This window comes from Stenella coeruleoalba (genome assembly GCF_951394435.1).
Source record: "Stenella coeruleoalba genome assembly, chromosome: 11".
NCBI classification, from domain to species: domain Eukaryota; kingdom Metazoa; phylum Chordata; class Mammalia; order Artiodactyla; family Delphinidae; genus Stenella; species Stenella coeruleoalba.
This window is the reverse complement of record NC_137157.1, coordinates 10,095,030-10,116,877: the sequence shown is the minus strand read 5'-3', so window position 1 is coordinate 10,116,877 and position 21,848 is coordinate 10,095,030. Positions and strand designations below refer to the sequence as shown.

The following is a 21,848-nucleotide window of genomic DNA, read 5'->3' as shown; positions in this document are numbered from 1 at the left end:
CCCCACAGGCCCTGCTCCAGGCCTCCTTACCCCTGGGGGAAGGCGCCTTGGGTCCCAGGGTGGAGGGTGGGCCCAGGGAGGCAGGAAGATAGCCTGCCTGAGGACCCTGGGAAATCTCTTCCAACCCCTGGGAGACACCTGCAGGAATGGGGCTGCCAGAGTATGGGCCCCCCTATCTGGTTGACCAAACTGGGTACGAGCTATCAACCCACTGTGCACGTCAGCCCTGTGGGGTGTTGAGGAGGGTGGACCCCTAGTGACCAAGGCTGCCACCATGTCCCACTGCCCAGGGGAGGGGGAGACACTTTGTCCGACAGGGGCCTGGACCCCAACTTCAGTCTCTGGCAATGGGAATCGCCCCATCACCTACACCTACACCCGGAAGGAAGGGGGTTTCCTAGGACACCCTTGTCCACAACCACTAAACTCACCCCCAAACACATACAAGGGAGCCGAAGAAGAGGAAGGAAAAAGCCTTACCCACAGGCAGAGATTTCAATACAATCTATATTATCTCATATATATTTCTTTCTCACTGTATTTGCTCACTTCTGTCACGCATTTAAAATGTCACAGAGACCAAAATAGAGCGGCTTTCTGGTGGAACTCATGGCAGTCACACACGAGATACAAAACTAGGGGACTCTGTCTTCTCATACATCATACAATTAATTTTTCAAGTATTTTTTATGTACAAAGAGCTACTCTACTGGGGAAAAAAATTAACAAAAAAATAAAAAATAAAAAGACAAGGCAGATTACACATCCTAGGAAGGAGGGGTGGAGTGGTCGGGCACGCGTTCCCAGCCCCCAGCCCCCCAGGGGCTGCTAGCTCCCTGCCACGGAGCCCTGCATCCACCATGCCAGCGGGCAGGTAGCAGGGTAGGCAAAGACCAGTGGGGCAGGGAGTCAGCAGCACACTTTGGCCTGGAAGGAGAATCAGAGAAACAGATTCATGAAAGCAGATGGTGGGGGCGGATAGAGGTCCTCCTGGGACGGGCTGCCTCCTGCGTAGCCTGCCGCCACTGGCCAGGCCCACCAGGGGCCTGAGAGCTGGTCTCCGGTACCAGACATGCAGGCCTCTGCGCCTGCCACCTGCAGAGCTGGCTTGGTCACTGAAGGAGGCCAGGGAACACTACTGTGATGGAACCCCCCTCCCGACCTCGGCACAGTTCAGTCCAAGAGTGGCCAGAAGGAGAGATGCCACAGCGAAGTTCTGCGCCCACAGGGCAAGGCCCTTGTCCCCTGCTCTGCCCCCTCCTCCAGGCCCATGTGCTCTCTGGGTTTCAAGCGACAGAACGCTCTGCCTGTATGAACGTGCACTGTGTCCCATCACAAGGCTCTTCCGAAGACAGTGGCCAGTGTAAGCCGGGCCTGCCTGGGGGCTGTGGCCCCGGGAGGCTCCATGATATGGGCGAGGAGGTGGGGGAGGGGGAGGGGACTGGTGGTCCTGGCCACCCGAGGCCTGTCCAAGGGCGCTTGGCCCAGCACTGCAGGATCCTCTGAGTGCCAGCAGCTTAACAGGGGGCCCCCAGGGAGTGTCTGGGACAGGCTGAGGGCCCAGTGAGGGGGAGCTTTCATATGTGACTAAGGCACAGAAGAGATGGGCCTGGGGGCCAGATGAGGCAGGACACCGGGCCCTGTTCGGATACGGGGCCAGAGAGAGGAGTCTCCCATCTCCTGGCTCCCCGCCACATGCCCCATCCCTCCCTCCTCCCTCCCGGAGGACGGTGCTCCTCCGGAAGCTGGAAGCTGGTCTGAAATGCGGAGACCAGACCCTCCCCAGGAAACAGGAGGGAGCAGCCCCAGGGAGAGAGACCAGGATCCAGCAGAGGTGCTGACTGCTCAGCCTGGGAAGGAGGGCTGGGAACCCCTGACCCTTTGAATAGCTGGGAAGCAAGGGCTCTACCCAAAATGCTCTCAAGAGGAAAGACCGCAAGTGGGAGGGCAGTGTGGGCGGCTGGCTGTCTTCAGCAGGCCAGGAGGAAGGGGCACGAGGCAGGCAGAGGTGCAGCCACAGAGATCACTCAGGAGCCCAGATGCACCTGAGCACCCTTCTGAGGCGGGACCCATGGCTCTTGGTGTCTGGCTCTGACCCCTGCAGCATGCCAGCTAGGCCTGGGTCAGGAGGAAGGTCCACAGAGAGCATCCGTTCCCTCCTCCCTCCTCCTGCCCAGGGTGAGGCTAATCTAGCATCAGACAGGGGGACAGGGGAGGGAGCAGGCGGGAGGGAGAGCCCGGGTCAGAGTATTGCACGGTGTTTGGGGGAGGCGCTGAGAAGGCTGCAGCCGCTGGTCCACAACACAAGCGTCTGGGCCTGGGCACGGCTGGTCCCAACATGCTGCCGCCAAAGGACGAGCTGCAGGGGCATGGGAGTTGCTCCCACTGTCCTGTGCCCGTCGTCCAGGCAGTAGAGCCTTGGCCTTGTATAAACATTCCTGAAGGCTCCTGGGTGAGCCTGGGCCATCCTCTGGGCAGACAGCATCTGGCTGTTCCTCTTGAAGCGATATGTGTTTCTGGTCCAATAAATTAAAGGGCACTGCCGAAGCTGTGGCAGCCTGCCTCCCAGCCTGGATGTGAGGCTGGAGGCGGGGCACACCCTGCCCTGGGCCAAGGTCCCAGTCCTTCCCCGCCAGCAGCCGCACCTAGAACTCGTCATCAGAGCTGAGCAGGAGAGTCTTCTCGTTGTCCCGGGTGCCAGTGAGACTGTGGGAGCGTGAGAGGCCGTGGGCACCCCCGCGCCAGGTGGGCCCGGGTTCCAGGGTGGACTGCTGCGTGTACTGCTGGTAGGCGGGCGAGAAGTTGTGGATGGCATCCTGCACGATGTCGTGCGGGTTCATGGTCTCCTTGAGGCTGCTGGAGATGCTCTTCATGGGGGCGCAGCGGCCTGCAGGGCGGGAGGTGGGGGTGAGGGGTCTGGGCAGCGGGAGGCAAGGCAGCCTGGCCCCCTGCCCCTGGTCCCGGGACCGAAACCCCTGCCCCAAGGCTGTGTCATCTAACCAACCCCTCCTGGGACAGAGAATGGGGTCCCGGACATGAGAAGGGACAAGCAAAGAAATGGCTCCTTTGGCGGGGTGCAGAGTGGAGCGCACCCCCGGGGAGAAGGTAAGCAGCCACTTGGGAAAGTCTGGCAGGCGGGAAGGGAGCTGGGGCGGAGACTGGTGCGCTGCAGGCGCGAGTCCGAGCACCCTGGGGAGGCCAAGACAAGCTCCGCGCCAACTGGAGACAGGGAGTGGAGGGGAGGGGCCCAGGCTCCACGCACTGGCCCAGGCCCCTCTCGCCTGCGGGGTGCTCCCCTCCATTCTGGGGAGTGGACCAGGGGCCCGCTCCATCAGGACAGGCCGACAGGGGCCTGGACCCACAGCGGAGCAGGCATCTTGGCTCTTGACAGGACAGGGGCCACCTGCCTTGAGGTGCTTCCTCGTAATTCCCTAACAAATCATCCCCAAGGGCTCTGGGGGGGCAGAAATGGCCCAGGCCCCCAAACCGAGATGGAAGGGGTGAGCCCGACTCTGGTCCCAGGTCTTGAGACTCAAACTTGCATGCTCTTTTCCCCTTCACGCTCTCTGCCACGGAACAGAACTAACTCCCCAATTCCCCACTAACAGGCACCGTGCCCCCAGACAGTGCAGGGCATGTTCCAGGACAATGAGAGACCAGGACGGAAACAGGAAAGCTCTATGGAGGGCACCCCTTGGAGGCGAGTGCTCTGGGCTCTGCCGCCCAGGGGTGCCTGGGGGGGAGGAGGCGGGGACACAGCGAAGGAGCTTGGGAGACACACATGCTGGTGACAGGGACCAGGACTGTCGTGCAGGACAGACGTGCAGACTGAGAGCAGAACCTACCGTAAGGGCCGTATGTCGGCACTGCCCGCGGCCAAACCCGGGGCAAAAGCGGGGCAGGGGGAGGGGGAGAGGAGCCAGAGAAACAGAGAAGACAAGAGACAGCTGAGTGAACGCCTCGTGCCCACCACCGAGGCCGGCACCGCACCACGCACCCTGCCCGCCCCGCCCCAGGCCCTGCCCGCACCCAGGCAGCCCGCTGCCCGCTGGGGGCCTGGGGGGCGTGTCCACCTAGGAGACTCCTCCTTCGAGGCTCACGCTTTCTTCTGGTGGGGGACAAAGAGTGGACCCCCAGAACGCTGGTCAGAGTTCCACCTCCGCACTGAAGTAGGGACCGCCCACCCCACTTCTCCTCAGGCTTAGCTAGAACTGCTGAGCCCGTGTCGCCTGCTTTACAAACCTCACAACACTCCACAGACGCGACATGGAGGAGGGGGCAGGTGACGTGTACTGACCACACCACGGCTTTGCACCCAACCCTGACGGGCTGAGAGGGGCCGGGCGCCGCGGTTAGTGGGTGGACAACCGGCCTGGGACCAGCACAGTGGTGGACAAGGGCTCTCAGCACCTTGGCTGGGCTGGGCTGGGCTGGCATCCCCGCTACAGCTGGATGCCTGACAACGCTGTTTCTGGCTGGAGCTGGATGTGTCTGGGGGCGGTGGACGGGAAGACAGCCCAGGCAACCGCGGAGAGCCTCTGCAGGGCCCCTAGTGCAGAAGCGCCAGCTTGAACCATGGTAAACCTCAAGGGTGTAGAAAGGGTTCTTGGCCACGGCCTCAGACTCCTGGCATAAGGGTGACTTTCCCAAGGGCAGAGGGTGTCAGGACCAGGTCGAAGGGACATCGCCCTCAACACTGGGAGGGTGTCAGCCAGCAGGTGGGATGCCGGCCGGCAGCGGTGAGCCCTGGCCAGCACAGCGCCCAGCACTAAGTGTAGAATGCAATCTGGAAAAAGCACCTAGAGTGCCCAGGCTGCAAGCGCCAGGTGCCCGAGTCGCGGGGCCTGGAGGGTGAGTCAGTCCACATGCTTCCAGCGGCCTCGGGTATCTTAAGGCCTCTTCCCAACCAGGGAAAGAACAAGGAAGGTAGGGCGAGAGGTGGGGGGCCCGAGGAGCCCTGCACAGGCCAGGCCAGGCCAGCGTTTCTACACTCCTCTCAGCACGCCGCTCCCGGGGCCCGAGGCGGGCACAGGTGGTGGGCCTGGGCAAGTGGGTCCTGCTTTCAGCCCCACAGGCAGGGAGCTGGCAGCAGCCAAACCCCGGGGTGGATTGTTAGACCAGGAGGCTTCCTCCTCCCCAGGCCCCGCCCCCCCACGGGGTGAGTCAGTTCAGGCATCCCGAGCCTCCTCTTCCTCCACCCCCATGAGCATCCCCTCTCTGCCCAGCAGCAGCCAGAGGTAGCCCCCAGCCCCTGATTCTCCAGCCAGCAAGTTAGAATCACCTGGGGATCTGTCAGCACATCCTGCCAGGCCCAAACCCAGGCCAATTATGCAGAAGCTCCGAGGGTGGGGCCTGGACAGCATGGACTTCTAAGACTCTCCAGGGCACCTTAATATACAACCGGGCTTGCCAACTGCTGTTCTAACAAAGTGAAGATTAACAGGTGTAAAAAGAAAGCTGTTAAAAGCTATTACCATCTGAGTCTGTTTCTTAGAAGGGATCAAGTTAAAAAAAAAAAAAAGCTTTAGAGACAAGGGAATTACCGGACAAAATGGACAACAGTGTCTGATGTCAGGAACCCTCAGGAACTTGCTTATTCTCGGGTCTCTGTCCTGACCTTCCCATGGGGATATTGTGCTATATCGTCTCCATACTCCAGATCTGCTGCAAGAGACACGTGGGTGTAGCTTCCAGGACCCTGACACCTTGTGACAGGGGACAGGGGAGCCTGGACCTCTGTGGCCCCTTTCCTACACCTGGGATCCCTGACCTGACCCATCAACACCTGAAGGACCTGGGAGGCAGGAGGGGCCCTGGGGCGGGGCCGGGAAGCACCCTTCCTACTGGGGGGGTCGACTCCAAGACCCTGGCTCATACCTTGTGCGTCCAGCCTCTTGTCAGCGTAGACCTTGTAGGTGAAGGCGTGCCGCAGGGCCAGAGCTGCAAAGAACATCTCCACGCAGATGATGAAGTCCTGGTAGCCAGCAGCCACGGTGCCCTCACCCACCGACACGCGGGCCGAGTGGATCTTGGGGATGGCCCCGCACTTCTCCAGGATGGCCAGGAGCATGCCTGGAAGGGGAGGTGTGGAAGGGGAGGCATGGGCGTCTGGTCCCAGACTGGACCCCCTTCCCCATCTCCCTTCCTCCTTATAGCCCCCCAAATGCCACACTCCCCAGGGAGGCTGGAAGCAGGGTCCACGGTTACTCCTGTTGGGCAGGGATGCTGACACAGGCCAAGGCCTCAGGGAAGCCACACTCCCCAGGTCCTGGCTGGACACCACCCGGATTGGATCCCCCTGTCCAGGAAGCAGTCCCGCCCACGGGCATGGCTCCTGTGAAAGGCCCCTGAGGGCCCAGACATCACATCCGACAGGTGCTCAGTGGACAGAGGTCCCTTTGAGCTCCAGGCCAGGATCGCCTAGGGACAGCCCCATGGCCTGGGCCCTCGGGGCACTGGGGACAGTGGGCAGGAGGAAGAAGACAAGGCTTAGGGGACAGAGGGGCACAGGCCAGCCTCACAGGGGCTTAGAGAAGGCTCACCTTGCCAGAAGGAGAGAAAGATGACAGACTTGACCATGAAGAACTTGAGGACGGGGCTGTAAGGGCTGAGCAGCTCCCGAGTGGCAAAGTAGAAGAGGAAGAGGGCGTAGAGGGCCAGGCTGACAGAGATGTTGTAGATGATGGTCACGTAGAGGTAGCCACTGGTGACGCTGTGGGAACAGGGAGCATTCTCTGGCTTGAACTGACCCTTCTGCGGGACAAGGGGCCTCCTTCCCCCCTTTGCCCTGCCCACATGCCACTCTCTGCACAGCTCTCAGCAATGCTCCCCGAGCCATCAAAGGGAGGGGACGGGTGATCAAAGCGGTCCAAACACTGCGGGGAGTGCAAGGGTGAGCACCTGCAGGACAGGCCAGCCCTGCCACCTGCAGCTCCGGTGCCCACGCTCCTGGTGGAGGACTCCAGGTGTCCTCGGGGGCGGGGCCTCAGACTGATGGTCAGAGGGACACGAAGCTCAGCTTTTTATTTTTACATCTTTATTGGGGTATAATTGCTTTACAATGGTGTGTTAGTTTCTGCTTTATAACAAAGTGAATCAGCTATACATATACATATGTTCCCATATGTCTTCCCTCCGAAGCTCAGCTTTGCTCTTTGCGCTTGAGCCAGGGGACGTCCCCGGTGAGCCTCTGTTTGCTCACCGGCCCTTGGGGGCTGTCGTGTAGGGTACAGGGAGTGTGTCTGAAGTGCGTGCAAGCTCAGGGCCACGTGGGCCACATGGTCACTTTCACTAACCCCTCGCAGTCTTGTGTGTGCGTCAATTCACACAGGAGAGGAGACTCGAGACGGGCCCCTCAGGGCCCTGGCCCTCTCGCCCCCTGCCCTGGGATGGTCACTGTCCCTTCTTGCTCTCCCCGGCCCCCACCCAGCACCACTCTGCAGCCTGAAGGTGACAGACGCTGAGCGCTCACTCTGGTGCCAGAGGCGGGGCCGAGTGCGATGGTACCACTGCCAGGCTCCGGCCCCAAGATTCAGGGGTGCGGCAGGCGGGAGCAAGGCCGGGGTCAGGCTTGGCCTCCACTCAGAGGATGGACACGGGGGTGGGGCAATCGGAGGCCAGGGCACGAGCCTCAGGGCAGGGCCGCCCACTCCTCCCCACACGCGCTGTGGGGGGACCCACTGCTTACTCAAAGTCACCGTCTCGGTACTTGCCGAAGGCCTGGAGGACCACGGTGCTGACGGCCATGAGCGGCTTCACCACGCAGAACTGCAGGGTGGCCTGTTGCAGAGAGAAGGTCAAGAGTCAAGGATAAGCACAGAAACCACGGAAGCAGCAGCTCCTCTGGCCAGCTGGGCCTGGGCTGGATGCCAGGGGATGGGGGCGGCCCAACCTCTTGCCCCTGGGGGAACTGCTGTCAGGAGGGGAAGGCAAAACACACGATACAGTAACAGGGCGATGCAGCTGCGTGAGAAGACAGGATGGGGTGAAGGAAGAATGGCGGAGACGCAGGAGACAGAGATTCCACCAGAGGAGGGGCCACCGTGAATGTGCCAGGGACGGGGGAACGGGCAGAGCGAGCAGCTCATGCCAGGGGCATGAGCTCGGCCCGGGGGCAGAGAGCGGACAAGTGCAAGGGGTTAAGTGCTGGTGAGGGGCGGCAGCAGGGAGGTGGCCCCAGAGAGCAGAGGCAGGTGAGGGTCTCCTTGTCTGCCCTGGGTCTGGCTCCCTGCCCCATGCTCTAGGCCTGGGTCCAGGGTTTCTGTCAAGCTGGGGTCTTACTGGGCATGGAGATGACCCCACAGGAGCATAAAATAGGAGGAAGCCTGAAGCCCAAGGTCCGGAGTCCCGGCAGGCGTCTGAATTCTGGCCTTTTGCCAACTACCGCTGCCGAAGCCCGAGGGGGCGGTCACCCGGCCTCCGAGCGGTTGCTCACGGTAGATGGTTGTAACCAGCCCCGTGTTGCACGGTCGCTGTGCGGGGACTGGAGAACAAGACCGCACGGGGCGTCGTTGGAGGTCTCCCACTTCTGAGCGCTCAGCAGAGGCCTCTGCCACGGGAAGAATCCCTCAGCCAGGTTTCCACACGTCCCTACAGAGGTGCCAGTAAACGCCAGAGGCACCCTCGGTGCCCATAGAATCACCAGAAGCGCGATTCTCTTGAAAGCAAGTAAGTCGAAGCCACGAGGCCCCTTCTGTGGAGACGGGAGCCATCTAACAAGGCCAAGCTAGCGTGCCTCCAAATGGGACAAGGGCCCGGAGCAGAGACAGTAACCCGTGGAACCCACAGTCTCTGTCCCGAGAGAGGCTCGAGTGCAGTTTGCAGGGGAGCCCGGGGCGGCCTGAGCCGCGTGGCTGCCAGGAGGAGAGGCGCGTGTGACGGGGGCTAGAGGGGCGATGCTGCTGTCAGCAAACCCACAGAACTCCCCTGCCCCCCGCCCCCTAGGGGAAGCGGGACCAGCACGCTTTGGGGAAAGGGAGGGTCAGCAGCGTGTCCCAGGCGAGCCCTGCGAGCCTGCCAATAGGCTGCTGCTGCCCCGGGTCAGCTCACTTGGGGCCCACGACAGCCCCGTGACTTCTAAGTACTATCAGCGTCCTCAGGGTACAGATGAGGAAACTGAGGCACAGAGAAGCTGAAGTGGCAGAAGAGGCAAACTCTCCAGGAGACTCAGACCCAGGCACCGGCACTGGTGACAAAGCTGCGGTGTCCGCTCTCACGTGGGAAAGGGGGGAGGCGGCTTCTTCAGCTCTTTCCTTTTACCACCTGACCCTGCCACTTCCAGGAACAGCAGTGGAACATCAAAGCCCACAGGGCTGGGGAATAATTTGCAACAAGGCAACCCAGCTAGTGATCTGGGGTCAAAACTTCATACACAACATCACCATCAAAGAAGGCGGTGAGTCACAGCTGGGCCAGCGCTGGTAAACAATGGCTCTGACAGGCCCCACCCTGAACCCAAGACAGTCTGAACTCCTTCCCTGCAGGTCCTGCGGGGAGGTTTTGAATTTAGAAACACCCTAGGGAAGGAGGATCTGGAAGCAGAACTGCAGACTGGGCCGCCCAGGCAGTGCTTTGTGGGTGCGTCTGCACTGCAGGCACGGCCCCGCCCAAAAGGGAGCAGAAAGGCCAGTCCTCCCGCAGGTCACGGTGATGCGCCGTGGGTTTCATTTCCCCTCGTGACGACGCTGCATGATGCTGGACGGGCTGACAGGCCCTGTGGAGCCCCAGAGGAGACTAAATCGAGGTCATGCCAGCTGGGCGTGGTGCCTGCCTGCCTCCCGGGCAAGGGACAGCGGGCTCTGAGCCAGGGCTGTGTTAAGGGCTTTCCCTCACCTGTTCCTCAAACCATCCCTTGAGGTAAGTATCATTACACTCATCTCACAGAAGAGGAAACCAAGGCTCAGAGAGGTTTCGTACTTTATCCAAAGTCACACAGTCACAGGAGAGGCTGGAATTCAAACTCAGATGGTCAGACACCCAGACCCGTGCACTTACGCACAACACCACACTGCCTCCACCCAGGCCACTCGAGGCCACTGGGGCGGCAGCTCTGGAAACTGGAAGCTGCTAGATTGCCTGACAAGTGGGAAATGGGGGAAGGGATCAGAGGCTGCTCAGGCCTGTTCTGTCATGTTCTTTAATGCAGAAACCCTCCTGGCCTCTAGCCGCAGCTAATCAGAAGTTTTCAAACAGATTCTAGACTCGCCATGCACTTCCTCAGACACTCACACGCCACAACTTGGTCAAAGTGAGCAGGAGTCTGGGACCACTTCCTGCCCAGGGCTGCATCAGGCACTCCTGGGAGACCTGCTGCTTCCCCTCTGAGCACACCCCACCCATGCAGGTGCATCCCTAACTGCTCAGGGAGTGGGTGCTGGGGCTTGGGGTGCCTCACAGGAAATGGGAACCCTGCAGGTGGGCCCTATGCCCGTCTTTGTCCCTATGTCAACCAGGGGCAGCACGGCCCCTGCAGCGGCTACTCCAGGGCACAGACCCAGGCTCCTGGTGCCTGGCCTGCAACTCCTGACCAGGGCAGTTGCTGGGGGTGCCCACCTGCTTGCAGAACCGCAGAAATCCGATGGAGTAAGTCTTTCCCCAGAGGCAGCACGTGCCATACATGCAGCTGGACCTGGAAGAGGCGAGCAGAGAAGGGGCTGGTGAGCAAAGAGCCGGACTCAGGAAGGCAGGGCTGCGGGAGGCCGCCCTCACCCTCCTGCAGATCCAGACAAGCTGGGGTAGGGCGGGGTAGGGTGAGGATGGGGCTTGGATCCTGGGCAGTCTTTGAGCACAAGGCCAAGCACAGGGAGAGAAGCAGGAGAGTGTTTGCATATGCAGTAGGGTATATGCAGGAGCAGGGAGACACCGACCTTGGGGTAACAAACCAACTTAAAAGGCACTGAACGTAAAAACTACAAGAGGGAGAAACAGGCAAACAGGAAAGGACAGGAAGAGAGAGAAGGAGAAAGAGCCAGACAGGCCCTCCCAAGAGTTCCAATGAATGGCCTCGCTCAGGAAGTGTGGGAGAGGCAGAGGTCAAGGTCACGGGCAGGGATGGTCTGTGTGACCGGCTGACGCCAGGAGAGCTCGGAGAACGTCAGGCCCAGGAAACAGGGTGGTGTCGGGGGGCTCTGGGGGGACTTCATACTCACTCGATGGGCTTCCCTCTGATCTCTGACATGATGGAACTTTCCCCCCCAAGGTATTCATAGCACAGGCTCAGGAAATTATAGATGACCAAGGCTGTGAAAACAATGTCCAGAGAAAAAGCACTCAAATCAACAGGATGGATAAACAGATGGTGGAATTCTAAACAGCAACGAAAGTGAAAGAACCACAGTCACAGGCAGCAACGGGGAGGGAACCTCAGGGACATAAGAACCCGCAGTGAATATTCCATTTGTAATCAAAATCAGTCACGGCTAAATCATGCTGTTCAGGGAGGCGCACACACACTGCTGGTCACACCACAAAGAAAGGCAAGAAAGTGATTAGCACCAAATCCAGGGCCGTGTGGGGAGCTGTGGGAGGGGAGCTCGGGACGGGGTGCTGCGGGCTTGAGGAGCTGGCAGTGTGCGTGGTCTGGGTTTCGGCTTTACAGTTGGTTATTAGCTTTATGCACTTTTCTGTTTGTGTGTCACAGATCACAATTTTAGGACAAAGCAACAATAAAACTTTCTCCAGAGGGACCTCAGGAGAAATGCTCAGCAAGAATGAGATCGAACCCCTTATGCACTCAGCAGCGGGTAGCGGCATCTCAGTGAGCACAGCATGACAAGCTGTAGCAAAGCCTATGAGAGGTGCACAAAATATAGTGCAAATTCCTTAGGAAGCTGGGCCAGCTCATCCTGAATCATGACACAGCTTGACATCACCCACAGAGATCCACAATTTACAACAGCGACCTAGGGCACAGCAGAAGTACGCTGTAAATGCCGCAAATACAGCACTATGTTGTAACTGGTCTCCTGTCAGAGGACTTCTGCGGGGTCAGCAAAGGCAGGCTGCTGCCTGCAGGGTGCTAGGAGCACACAGAAGTGCCGGGAGCCAGGGAGCCAGGGCGTGGAGGGGAGGACGAGGTGCGCAGCGGAGGACGCCACGGGGGAGAGGATGCAGGGGGCAGATCAGGGACCTAGCGCAGGGCAACAGGAGACGTGTCCAGCGCAGGAGTGAGGCCAAGGGGAGGGTCAAGGCGGGGTCAGGGGATAATAAGATCAAGGGAGAGGCACCAGCAGCCCTGCAGCCAGCGGGCTCCTTCTTATCTGACCAGCCAACCCCGGTGCAGCAGAAGGGCCTTCAAGGGCCCCCGGCGCAGCCCCCTAGCTCAGCTCAAGATCTCTCGCCAGGTGGCTTGGTCCCTGCCCACCCGTCACACTTCCTTCCCAGCAACACTAGGTGCCCCCTTCCCCTCGGCAGGGTCTCGTGCCCTCCGTGTTTCTGCCCTTGCAGATCCTACGGCCTGGACGCCCTGCCCTCTGACCTGCTGGTACCGTCAACCCGTCAGACACCACCCACCATGAGAAGTCCTCGGCCACCACCATGGGGGCTCATGCGTCCCCACCCACGGAACCTACCGGTTTGCAGACAGACGCTGTGCCCCCGCCCCGCCCACCCCTGGAGTGTGATTACTGACTGGGAGCCTGCTTCTCCCTCGAGCGTGGGCCCAGCCCTCGGCACGTACTAACCACACCACAAACGCTTGACTGCCTGAAACTGGAACACAGGAAATCCTGGCCGTACGTTTGGAGGTAGAAGTTGGCCTTCAGCAACGTGGAAAGGAATATATTTGCGGGCTGTACGCCCCTCAGTTGCTCTAACCTAGTAAGGTTGCACGTCTGGGGCTGGGGAACAGGGGCCCAAGTGGCACCCTGCATAAACATGACCCACAGCATCTGTCACCTGTGCTGCAACCGTCCCCCTAGAGACACACAGCAGAGGGTTTGCAGTGTGACTCTGCTGGGAGCCTCTCTGTGGCTCAGTTTCCTCACCTGTTAAAATGGAGACAGAAAGAGCCCCTACGGAGTTAGGAGGTGGCCGGATTTCAGTGAGTATGCAAAGCGCTCAGGAGAGCGGCCAGCACTCTCAGTGTTGGCTGTCACGGCCACTATTGTTTATCTGTCCCCTGACGGGGCTGAGGGCCCTGTGAGCTGCCTGTCCGACACAGAAGCAGCTCGGGATGCTTGGTGGCTGCAGGAATCTCCACTGACTGGGCTCCAGATCACTCTCCACTGACAGAAACTTCGGGGTATCTGACGGCAGGGGGGTGAGGGGCGGGGGGCATCACGCCCAATCTGATGTCAGGCTGCTAATAACCTTCGTCCAGAACCATATAAGGCCAAGTAGGGTGGATGTGCCCATTCCAGTCTGGGTCCAGCTGTCTTGTGGTTGACGGTATCTTCCAAAGGCAGCCACATCCCATGACAACGACACTCCTCTCAGAAGATGGGGTCTTCTTCCCTCTTTTTGCATCTGGGTGAACTGGGGTGACCACGGCGGAAGCGAAGCTTGGTGACATCTGACGCTGGGCTTAGAAAAGGCCTCTTTCTTCCGGCTCTTCCTCTCTTGAGACGCTTGCCCTTGGACCCAGCCACCAGGCGGTGAGGAAGCCCATGCTGGCCCACGTGGAGAGTCCACATGGAGAGGCTCATGTGGGGGAGGAAGTGAGGCCCCCAGCTGACATCAGCGTCAACTGCCAGACACGTAAGTAAACCAGACATCAGATGGCCCCTCCCCCAGCCTTCAGGTCTCCAGCTGAGGCCCAGGTACCACGGAGCAGGACCAAACTGTCCCCAGCGTGCCCTGTCCCAATTCCTGGCGTGCAGTAGCCATGGACACAGTACATGGCTGTTTCACACTAGTCTGTTTGGGGGTAGTTATGGACACAGCTACAGTAAGTGGAATGTACGTAACCCCACTTCCGGAGTTCCCAGGACGCGCCGTGATCTCTCACCTCCCCTCGGCGGCACATCCCCATCTCTCTGCTAAACCCCAGGGGCAGACCCAGCTCAGATGCCACCTTGTCCTTGGCGGCCTCCCCCGTCCTGCCGCCATGCTCACATCACACCCCACAATCTCTCTGCTGATCTGTCTGATCCTTCCAGTACAAGAGGCAGCATAAAGCAGCCAGAAAGCCATGGATCCCGGAGCCAGACTGCCTGGGTGTGAATCATGGTTCCACCACTTAGGAGCTGTGTGATCTCAGGCAAGTTTCTTAAGTGCTCTGTGCCTCGGCTTCCTCATCTCTAAGCCGGGGATAACAACAGCTTCTTCCTGGTGAGGCTGCTGTGAGGATGGGCCTTAGGGGTGGGAGTGTGATGCCTTATCTATAAGGCTGTGCTCACGATGAACAGTCCATAGTGTCACCCACTGTCTTCTGTAAACACCTTGCAGGCAGGAACCGAGGCCCACCCACAACAACCACCAAAGGGCTTGACACTTCCATACTCAATCAACACGGAAGGAACAAACGAAACGAATGGATGGACACAGGCCACAGCTCCAGGTGAGGCTCAGAGGGGCGGGGCAGGCGGGTATGGCCAACACTCAGTCTTGCACTCAAGGAGCTCACCCTGTCACAGCCTGCGAAGCTGCACCTTCCCCAAGGTGATCAGACTTCCAGTCCCCAAAGACAAAACCCTCAGGCGAGGCCACAGGGGCCCAAGGTTCATCAGCCTCTCTGTCCAGAACCACCAAGCTAGGCTGTCCTGCAGTCCACTCCTGGGAAGAGCTTGGTGCCCGAGCTCACATCCTATCCTGTGTCACAGCACACGCGGCACGCTCCTGATTACGTGGTCCACCTGTCTGTCCATATGCAGCTCTGCATTCAATGGTCAGATCATCAAATTTCATCCATCTCTCAGTTCAGGACTTTTGACCTTTTCACAGTGCTATGGGGCCAGACAGTCTGGCCAAATACCAGTTTGCTGACGGTGTCTGTTAAAGAGTCATTAGTGAGTCAATAATGCATCTCGGAGAAGGGAGACAAGACAGAATCTCGAGATCTCCTCAACCAGCCCACACCAAGACCCACTGACCATCTGGACAAATCAATGCCCTTCCGAGCCATGCAAAATACCCCCACCCCCCACCCCAGCTGGACAACTCAACACACACCCCAGGAACAAACACAGTGATATGCTGGCTCTGGACATCAGAGGAGCAAAAAAGATTATGAGTGGGGTTCTCGACCGGCAGCACTGTCTCCTGACCACGCTTCTGACCACAGCTCCAGTTCTGGTCCCCCGGAGAGGCCCCAGACACACAAGTGACCAAGGGGCCCACAGGGAGCATCCAGCATGAGGGAAGGGATGGGTTCCCGCCCACCCCACCCCGGCCTCTCTCTCTCTCGCCCTGGAAAATCAGGTACCTGGAACTTTCAGCTCCATTCTAGATACCAAATCTTAAAGGAACTAGAGACAAATGCACACAATCAGGGGCAAAGGACCAGAATGGAGATGAAAGGAGGATGGCACTGGAGACTTGAGGCCTGGAGAAAAGACATTAGGGATCACTTTCATATAAGTGTGGACCACCTTCGTCCAGACGGTCAGACAGGACCCACTCATCCCAGGGGCAGATCCTAGGACTTCAGCTTAGTATAAGAAACAATTTCTGGCAGGTAGTCTTCAGAGATGAAAGGTAGTGAGCTCCCTGCCAGTGGAAGCATGCAATCAGAGGCTAGGCAGCCTCTGAGCTGAGACATTAAAGGGGTTCCAAGCAGCTAGGTCGGAAGCTAGGGTCCCTTCCGACCCTGAGATGCGAGGCTTTCTTTCCTCACTGGCAACTTCTCCCACCAAGAGCTGTCTGGACAGGAAGCTGCAGACCAAGAGGTTACTCTCCACCCAGCCTCCCATCCAGCATCCCCCCTGGCCTGACAACTGCAACCACACAGCCCTCAGGGGCCCGAGGGACTTCAAGAGAGGACCCGCTAAGAAGCACACTCTGACTGTCCCTGCCAGCTGCAGAGGACTGTCCTCGTGAGTCCCCCACTGCAAGTGACACTGGCTCCAGGTCACTGACGATCCCAAGCTCACCTCCTCCACACACCTGCAGCCCCTAAAGCCGGCCTCAGGGCCTAGCCCTTTTCGCTGCACAGAAATACTTCGGTTATTTGGAAAGATATATTTCAGAGTAACTTGTGGATGAGCCCGGAAAACTTAATTTTGACCACTTTGGACAGAAACCTTCTCTGCTCAGTAAACAGGGGCACCCAAACATTCCTTCCTGCTTTTTCTGTGACTGGTGATCACCGCTGACAACGACGGATGCGACGTGCTACAGCCAGGTGGGCGGGGTCCTCCCTAAGCACCTGTCCCCAGACACTGAGCTGCTCCGACGGCACTTTGCTCTTCCTTCCTCATAGCTTTTCTGTCCTTTGCCGTTCCTGCTCATTGATGCTTCTTGCCACCCGAAACACTGATTCTGGTCCCTCTTTCTATTTGTTTCTTCCGGATGTCTGCCTTTATTCTGACTGGTTGAGCTCTTCTGATTCCTGGCTCTCTCAGAGCCATGGCCAACAAGGGCCACCACCAGCCCGTGAGTCCTCCTTGCAGCACACTGGCCTCTGGGCCTTCTGTGGTCCTCAGCGGTATTCATCCAGGCTGTGTGCTCCCTACCTGGGAAGACGTTTTACTTGGGCCAGATTCCAGGAAGCTAAGTTTTGTCCCAAATCTGAAACCGGGACAGCTTTCAGAAAATGAGGCGTCATCCTTTGCTTCTTTCATGCATGTAAAATCTCTTCCCTTAACAAGAGTTCACACTTTTGTAGGGGAGAAACTTGTCCTGTATTCCTTCACGAAGCCGGCACGGAGCAATTCCTAGGCCTCAGAGACCCAGGGCTGAGTCCAGCCTCTGGCAATCACTCTCTGGGTAACTTGGGCAAGTTTCTTAGCCTACGTGAATTTTTTTTTCACATCTGTAAAACGGGGGTGATAATATATACCCCACCAGGTAATTGAGAGGTGAGAATGAGCTAACAGTAATGAAAAATGCATGGTAAACTGTGACGTGCCACACGAACGTTATTGAGAAAACAGTGCCGCGCGAAACACCTGTGGAGGGTGTCTCCCTCGTCTGAGCTCTGGCCACCCACATGTCTGCCCACAGAGCTCCCCAGGCTGTCTCAGAGTCAACTTTAGGGGCTACCTCTCACCCCAAACACAATCAAACACTAAATGTAGGTAAGGGGGTTGGATTCTACCCCTCCACCCTGCCTGCCCCCTACACCCTGGTGGCACGTTCCTTAGGCTCTGTGAATTCCGGCCCTTACCAGGCAGTAGCTGCAGAGCAGGGGCACCGTGGACAAGCATTCACTTCTCCCTGGAAAATGGAAACACCACCTCGCAGGGTTTACCTCCACTCTCCCCTGAAATGCCCCTGAAGTGAGAACGAATGGGGGGAAGGTACAAACCTTCAAGGACAAGAACATGGCACCAGAGGCAGCAAACAAGGGATGTCGACCAAAGCTCTGGAAGATGCGGCACGGTCACTAACCCCAGGGACAGGAGGGAGCCAGTGAGAACCCCAGGAACCCGAAGACGGGGCGCACCACGCAGCTCTGATGGCTGTGGGTAGGGGTGCAAACGGAAACGCTGGCCTACAAGTGTCCACGTGGAGCTCTGGGCTTTTTACTTTCAAGACAGGTTGTGATGGTTCTGTCCTCACAGAACCTGGCCCAGCTGAGGACAGCAACGCGAAGACTTGCAGAAAATAGAGAGAGGAAGTCTAAATACCAAGGGGAGATGTCCAAGGCCTTTCCCGGACTGCACCTGTAGCTCAGCCCCTCAGCTCCTTCCTCCCAGGCAGGAGATGAGAACATTATTCTCTGGGGAAACAGGTCCAGAATCAAAGCCTTCATTTGGTGTCTGCCCCGCCACCACACGAAAATGGAAGAGGAAACGCCCCGTGTCCTATCACCCAACTGGGAGGAGGCCCAGCAGTTTTAAGCCCCATCCTTTTTTTATTTTTATTTTTTGTGGTACGCGGGCCTCTCACTGTTGTGGCCTCTCCCGTTGCGGAGCACAGGCTCCGGACGCACAGGCTCAGTGGCCATGGCTCACGGGCCCAGCCGCTCCACAGCATGTGGGATCTTCCCGGACCGGGGCACGAACCCGTGTCCCCTGCATCGGCAGGCGGACTCTCAACCACTGCGCCACCAGGGAAGCCCCCATTCTTAAATATAAAAAATAGCCAAGGACCTGAGACATTTGAGGAAAGCTTCTTACCCAAAGGTCAAAGAGCAAAGCAAACAAACAGATGGAAGGAATTCAGGAGACAGAGATAATGCAGGGAACAGAAGAAAACTGTAATTAGCATCCCCAGAAAAAGAAGAACAATACCAAGAACAAGGCTAAGAAAAAGAGAGCAAGGATGAGCTCCTGACATTTTACAACATGATAAAGGAAATAAAACCTCAACAGAGGGACTTCCCTGGTGGCACAGTGGTTAAGAATCCACCTGCCAAAGCAGAGGACATGGGTTCGATCCCTGGTCTGAGAAGACCCCCACATGCCGTGGAGCAACTAAGCCCGTGCACCACAACTACTGAGTCTGCACTCTAGAGCCCGCGAGCCGCAACTACCGAGCACGTGTGCCACAACTACTGAAGCCCGTGTGCCTAGAACCCGTGCTCCACAACAAGAGAAGCCACCGCAATGAGAAGCCCACACATAGCAACGAAGAGCAGCCCCCTGCTCGCCACAACTAGAGAAAGCCTGCGTGGAGCAACGAGGACCCAATGCAGCCAAAAAGAGAGAGAGAGAAAAAAACTTCAACAGAAAAGCTCAAAGGTAACGATTGAAAAACAAAACAAACAAACAAAAAAAACACCTCCTGAAAAGCAGAACAAAAAAGAGATGGAAAATCCCAGGAAATTGTAAAGGAAATTTGAGGCTCAATCCAGAAGTGCAACATTCTGCTTAACAGGAATCCCAGAAAGAGGGCTAATAAAGTGGAGGGGAAGACATGATCAAAACACATTCAGGAAAACTTCCCAGAACCACAGGACGGGGGTTGCTTCCACACTGAACTGAAAGGGCCCATCAGGGGCCCGGCACAATGAACATCCCACCGCTTGTGAGGTTTCAGGACAATGGGGATAAAGGCAAGAGCCTAAAAGCCAGGGGGGGAAAAAAAAAGGTCACATACAATCATTAAGGATCAGAATCCAGCAGACTTTCCAAAAACAACACTGGAAACTAAGAGAATGTGAAAAACATGCCTTCAAAATTCAGAGGGAAAATGATTTCCAATTTAGAATCATATTCCCACTGAACACCAATCGAATAAACAATATAATAAAGATATTTGCAGATAATTTTCAGATTTCAAAAAACAAAACTCCCATGCAACTTTTTTTCTCAGGGAGCTCCTAGACGTGCGCGAACTAAGAAGAGAGCAGACGTCAAAAGTGGAAAAGATGGCATCCAAGGAGCAGGTGATTCAGGACAGGAGAGGCGACAGGATTCCCGGGATGACGGTGAAGGAAAGACCCAGGACAACAGCTGAGCAGAAGGAGGCCTCAAGGGCAAGCAGTGCAGACGGGAGCAAGAAGGGCAGGGCTCCAGGAGCACCACCATCCGGAAACCCTAGAGCTAGGAGGCGAGCTGATGTGTCTGGCGTCACTGACAGGAGGGCTTCTTTTTTCACTTGCCTGAAGCATTTGCGGAATAAAGTAATGATAGAGACACAGAAAACAGAGCAAACCAAAAAGCAAGACAAGTAGTAACCAGAGGAAAAATGAAGTCAAACGAGGAAACGTCGTCTTGGGACACTGTAAGGCTCAGCTTTGAACAACATTTACAGACGTGTAATGATGTATACGCTGAACACAGACTAAGAAAAATCATGATAGGGTCACATTAAAAAGATGAAGGAAAGAAAACGTGTGCGCGCGCGCGCGCGCGCGCGCGCGCGTGTGTGTGTGTGTGTGTGTGTAGTTGGAGGTAACATACCTAAATCAAGACCTTCCACAGCAGGAAGTCACTATAGAACACTACATAAAATTGAAAAATCAAGAAACAACAGTATAATCATATTTTTAGGTTATTCTAGAAAAAGAAACCGGTTTAAAGAGTTTAAAGCAGGATGACTTTGGGAGTGAGGAGGAGTTGGGGCAGTTCTGTGTTTCAAACATATGCATGTATTACCTTAATAAAAGTAAAATTTTAGTTGTTTTAATTTTGTTAAAAAGAAAAGCAAATGTCCCTGCGATGCCCGGCAGAGAGTCTGGCTCTGACCTGGCCTGCGGGACGGGCTGGCTCCAGGCGTTGGGACACTGAGGAGGAAGGGTGGGAGGAGGAATGAACGGGGAAGGGGCTTCTCTTTGAAGTGTAAGGGACACACCCCATCACCAACTCTACAGGGGAAGCTCTTGCTGGCAGCTGCAGATAAGACCACAAAAGGGGAGGGTCCGAGACAGAGCAGAGGTGCTCGAGCTGGCCAGGCCAGGGCCAAGCCCACTGACTCAGACACTGCAAGCTGGTGAACTCGGGGGTGGGGGGGGGGGCAGCCTGAACTTCACAGCAGCTGCTGTGCTGTTTGTAAACTCCCTCGGAGAGGCCAAGCGGATAATAGCGTTGCTAGGAGATGTGCTTCGCAGGGCAGCAGGCTTCCCGGGAGGACCTTTACGTGGCTGGGAGGAAAGTTGGGACAGGCAGGGCCTGAACAAAAGGGCTTCTGGGGTGGGGGGAGTTACCAACCATCTGCTGCTGCCTCTGAGGCCTGGAGTGAGGATGGTGCGGAGGCCCCGGCGGTGCCCCCCTTCTGCCATGCGCCCCAGACTTCAGGGCCCAGGAGAGAAAGGAGCCTATACTTGCCCCCCATCACAGAGGAGACACCCCCCACCTCCGCCCCCAGCAGGGATCAGCTCTTTGCTTCTCAAGAAACCAGTCGGCATTGGCTGCTCCTGAGCACCGGGCAAGGCTGGCAGCTGAACGGAAAAGGGTTCTCAGTTCCACCTTCCCCAACCTCAGCCTTTACAGCTCCCCAGGTGCCCAAAGGTCTCCCTGGGGACTCTACTGCTTCCAGGAACACCAGGCGCTAGAGCCCCAGTTATGCCCTGAGCAGGTCCCCGCCTGGCCGCAGTGTTCTTACCTGACAGAGCCGGGCCAGCCTGGGGATTCAATGAGGCCCCATGTGGGCGAACGCAAGGCATGCAGCAGGTGTTCAATAAAGTCCCTTATTCATTCGAAAAATGCAGAAGGAGTGAGCACCCATCACGTGCCTGGCTCTGTCGCACAGGCTCTCCGCCCACTCCTGCTCTCATGGAGCTGACAGTCCACGAGCGAGACGGAGCAAACCGGGCTCACAGGCTGTCTGAGCTTAACTGCAAACCGCGGTGAGGCCGAGAGGACTTGGACAGGGGTCTGGGAGCAGGAGCGACGGGGAGGCCTTTCCGAGGAGATGCTGGAGGCAAGATGAAGGAGGAGGCTCTGCAGTCACTGGGGAAACTGATGTGCCGGGTGGGCGGGAAAAGGGGTCAATGTGACCGCAGGGCTGGTGGGGCACAGTTTGTGCCTGTCAGGTGCCTGCATTCCCTCGCCAAGTCCAAAGGCATTTCCTGTGCCCTGCGAGTCCTCAGGTTCAAAGTGGGACAAGAAGAGAGACTCTAGCTTCTTTGGGGATGAGCATGCTGCACCCCAATATCCACTGAGCCCAGGGCTGGGGCAAAGCCCTCTGGGGTCTGGGAAGCAAATAACCAGTCGTGGTCAGAGCTGCCGGGCCTCGGCATAAGGAATACCAGGTCTGGTCACTCTACCCGAAACCAACAGTGCAGGTACGGGGAGAAAACAGGAAAACGCAGGACCGTGAGAGGAGGGTGGGCATCAGAGCAGGGGTCTTGAATTCCCATCCCT

General features: G+C 57.6%; 1 protein-coding gene across 5 annotated transcripts in view; it reads right to left on the bottom strand.

The window, feature by feature from the left end:
- Positions 1 to 495: 495 nt before the first annotated feature.
- TMEM184B (transmembrane protein 184B) overlaps positions 496 to 21,848 on the bottom strand; it is a 64,795-nt gene continuing 43,442 nt past the window's right edge. For all 5 annotated transcript variants that reach the window (XM_079936141.1, XM_079936139.1, XM_079936140.1 and 2 more), the window contains 6 exons: positions 11,148 to 11,238; positions 10,552 to 10,627; positions 7,688 to 7,779; positions 6,543 to 6,712; positions 5,878 to 6,072; positions 496 to 2,887 (listed from right to left, as the gene is read on the bottom strand). In XM_079936141.1, coding sequence (XP_079792267.1) covers positions 2,646 to 2,887; positions 5,878 to 6,072; positions 6,543 to 6,712; positions 7,688 to 7,779; positions 10,552 to 10,627; positions 11,148 to 11,238 — 866 coding nt within the window. In that variant the 3' untranslated portion in view covers positions 496 to 2,645. The remainder of the gene's footprint in view (positions 2,888 to 5,877; positions 6,073 to 6,542; positions 6,713 to 7,687; positions 7,780 to 10,551; positions 10,628 to 11,147; positions 11,239 to 21,848) is intronic.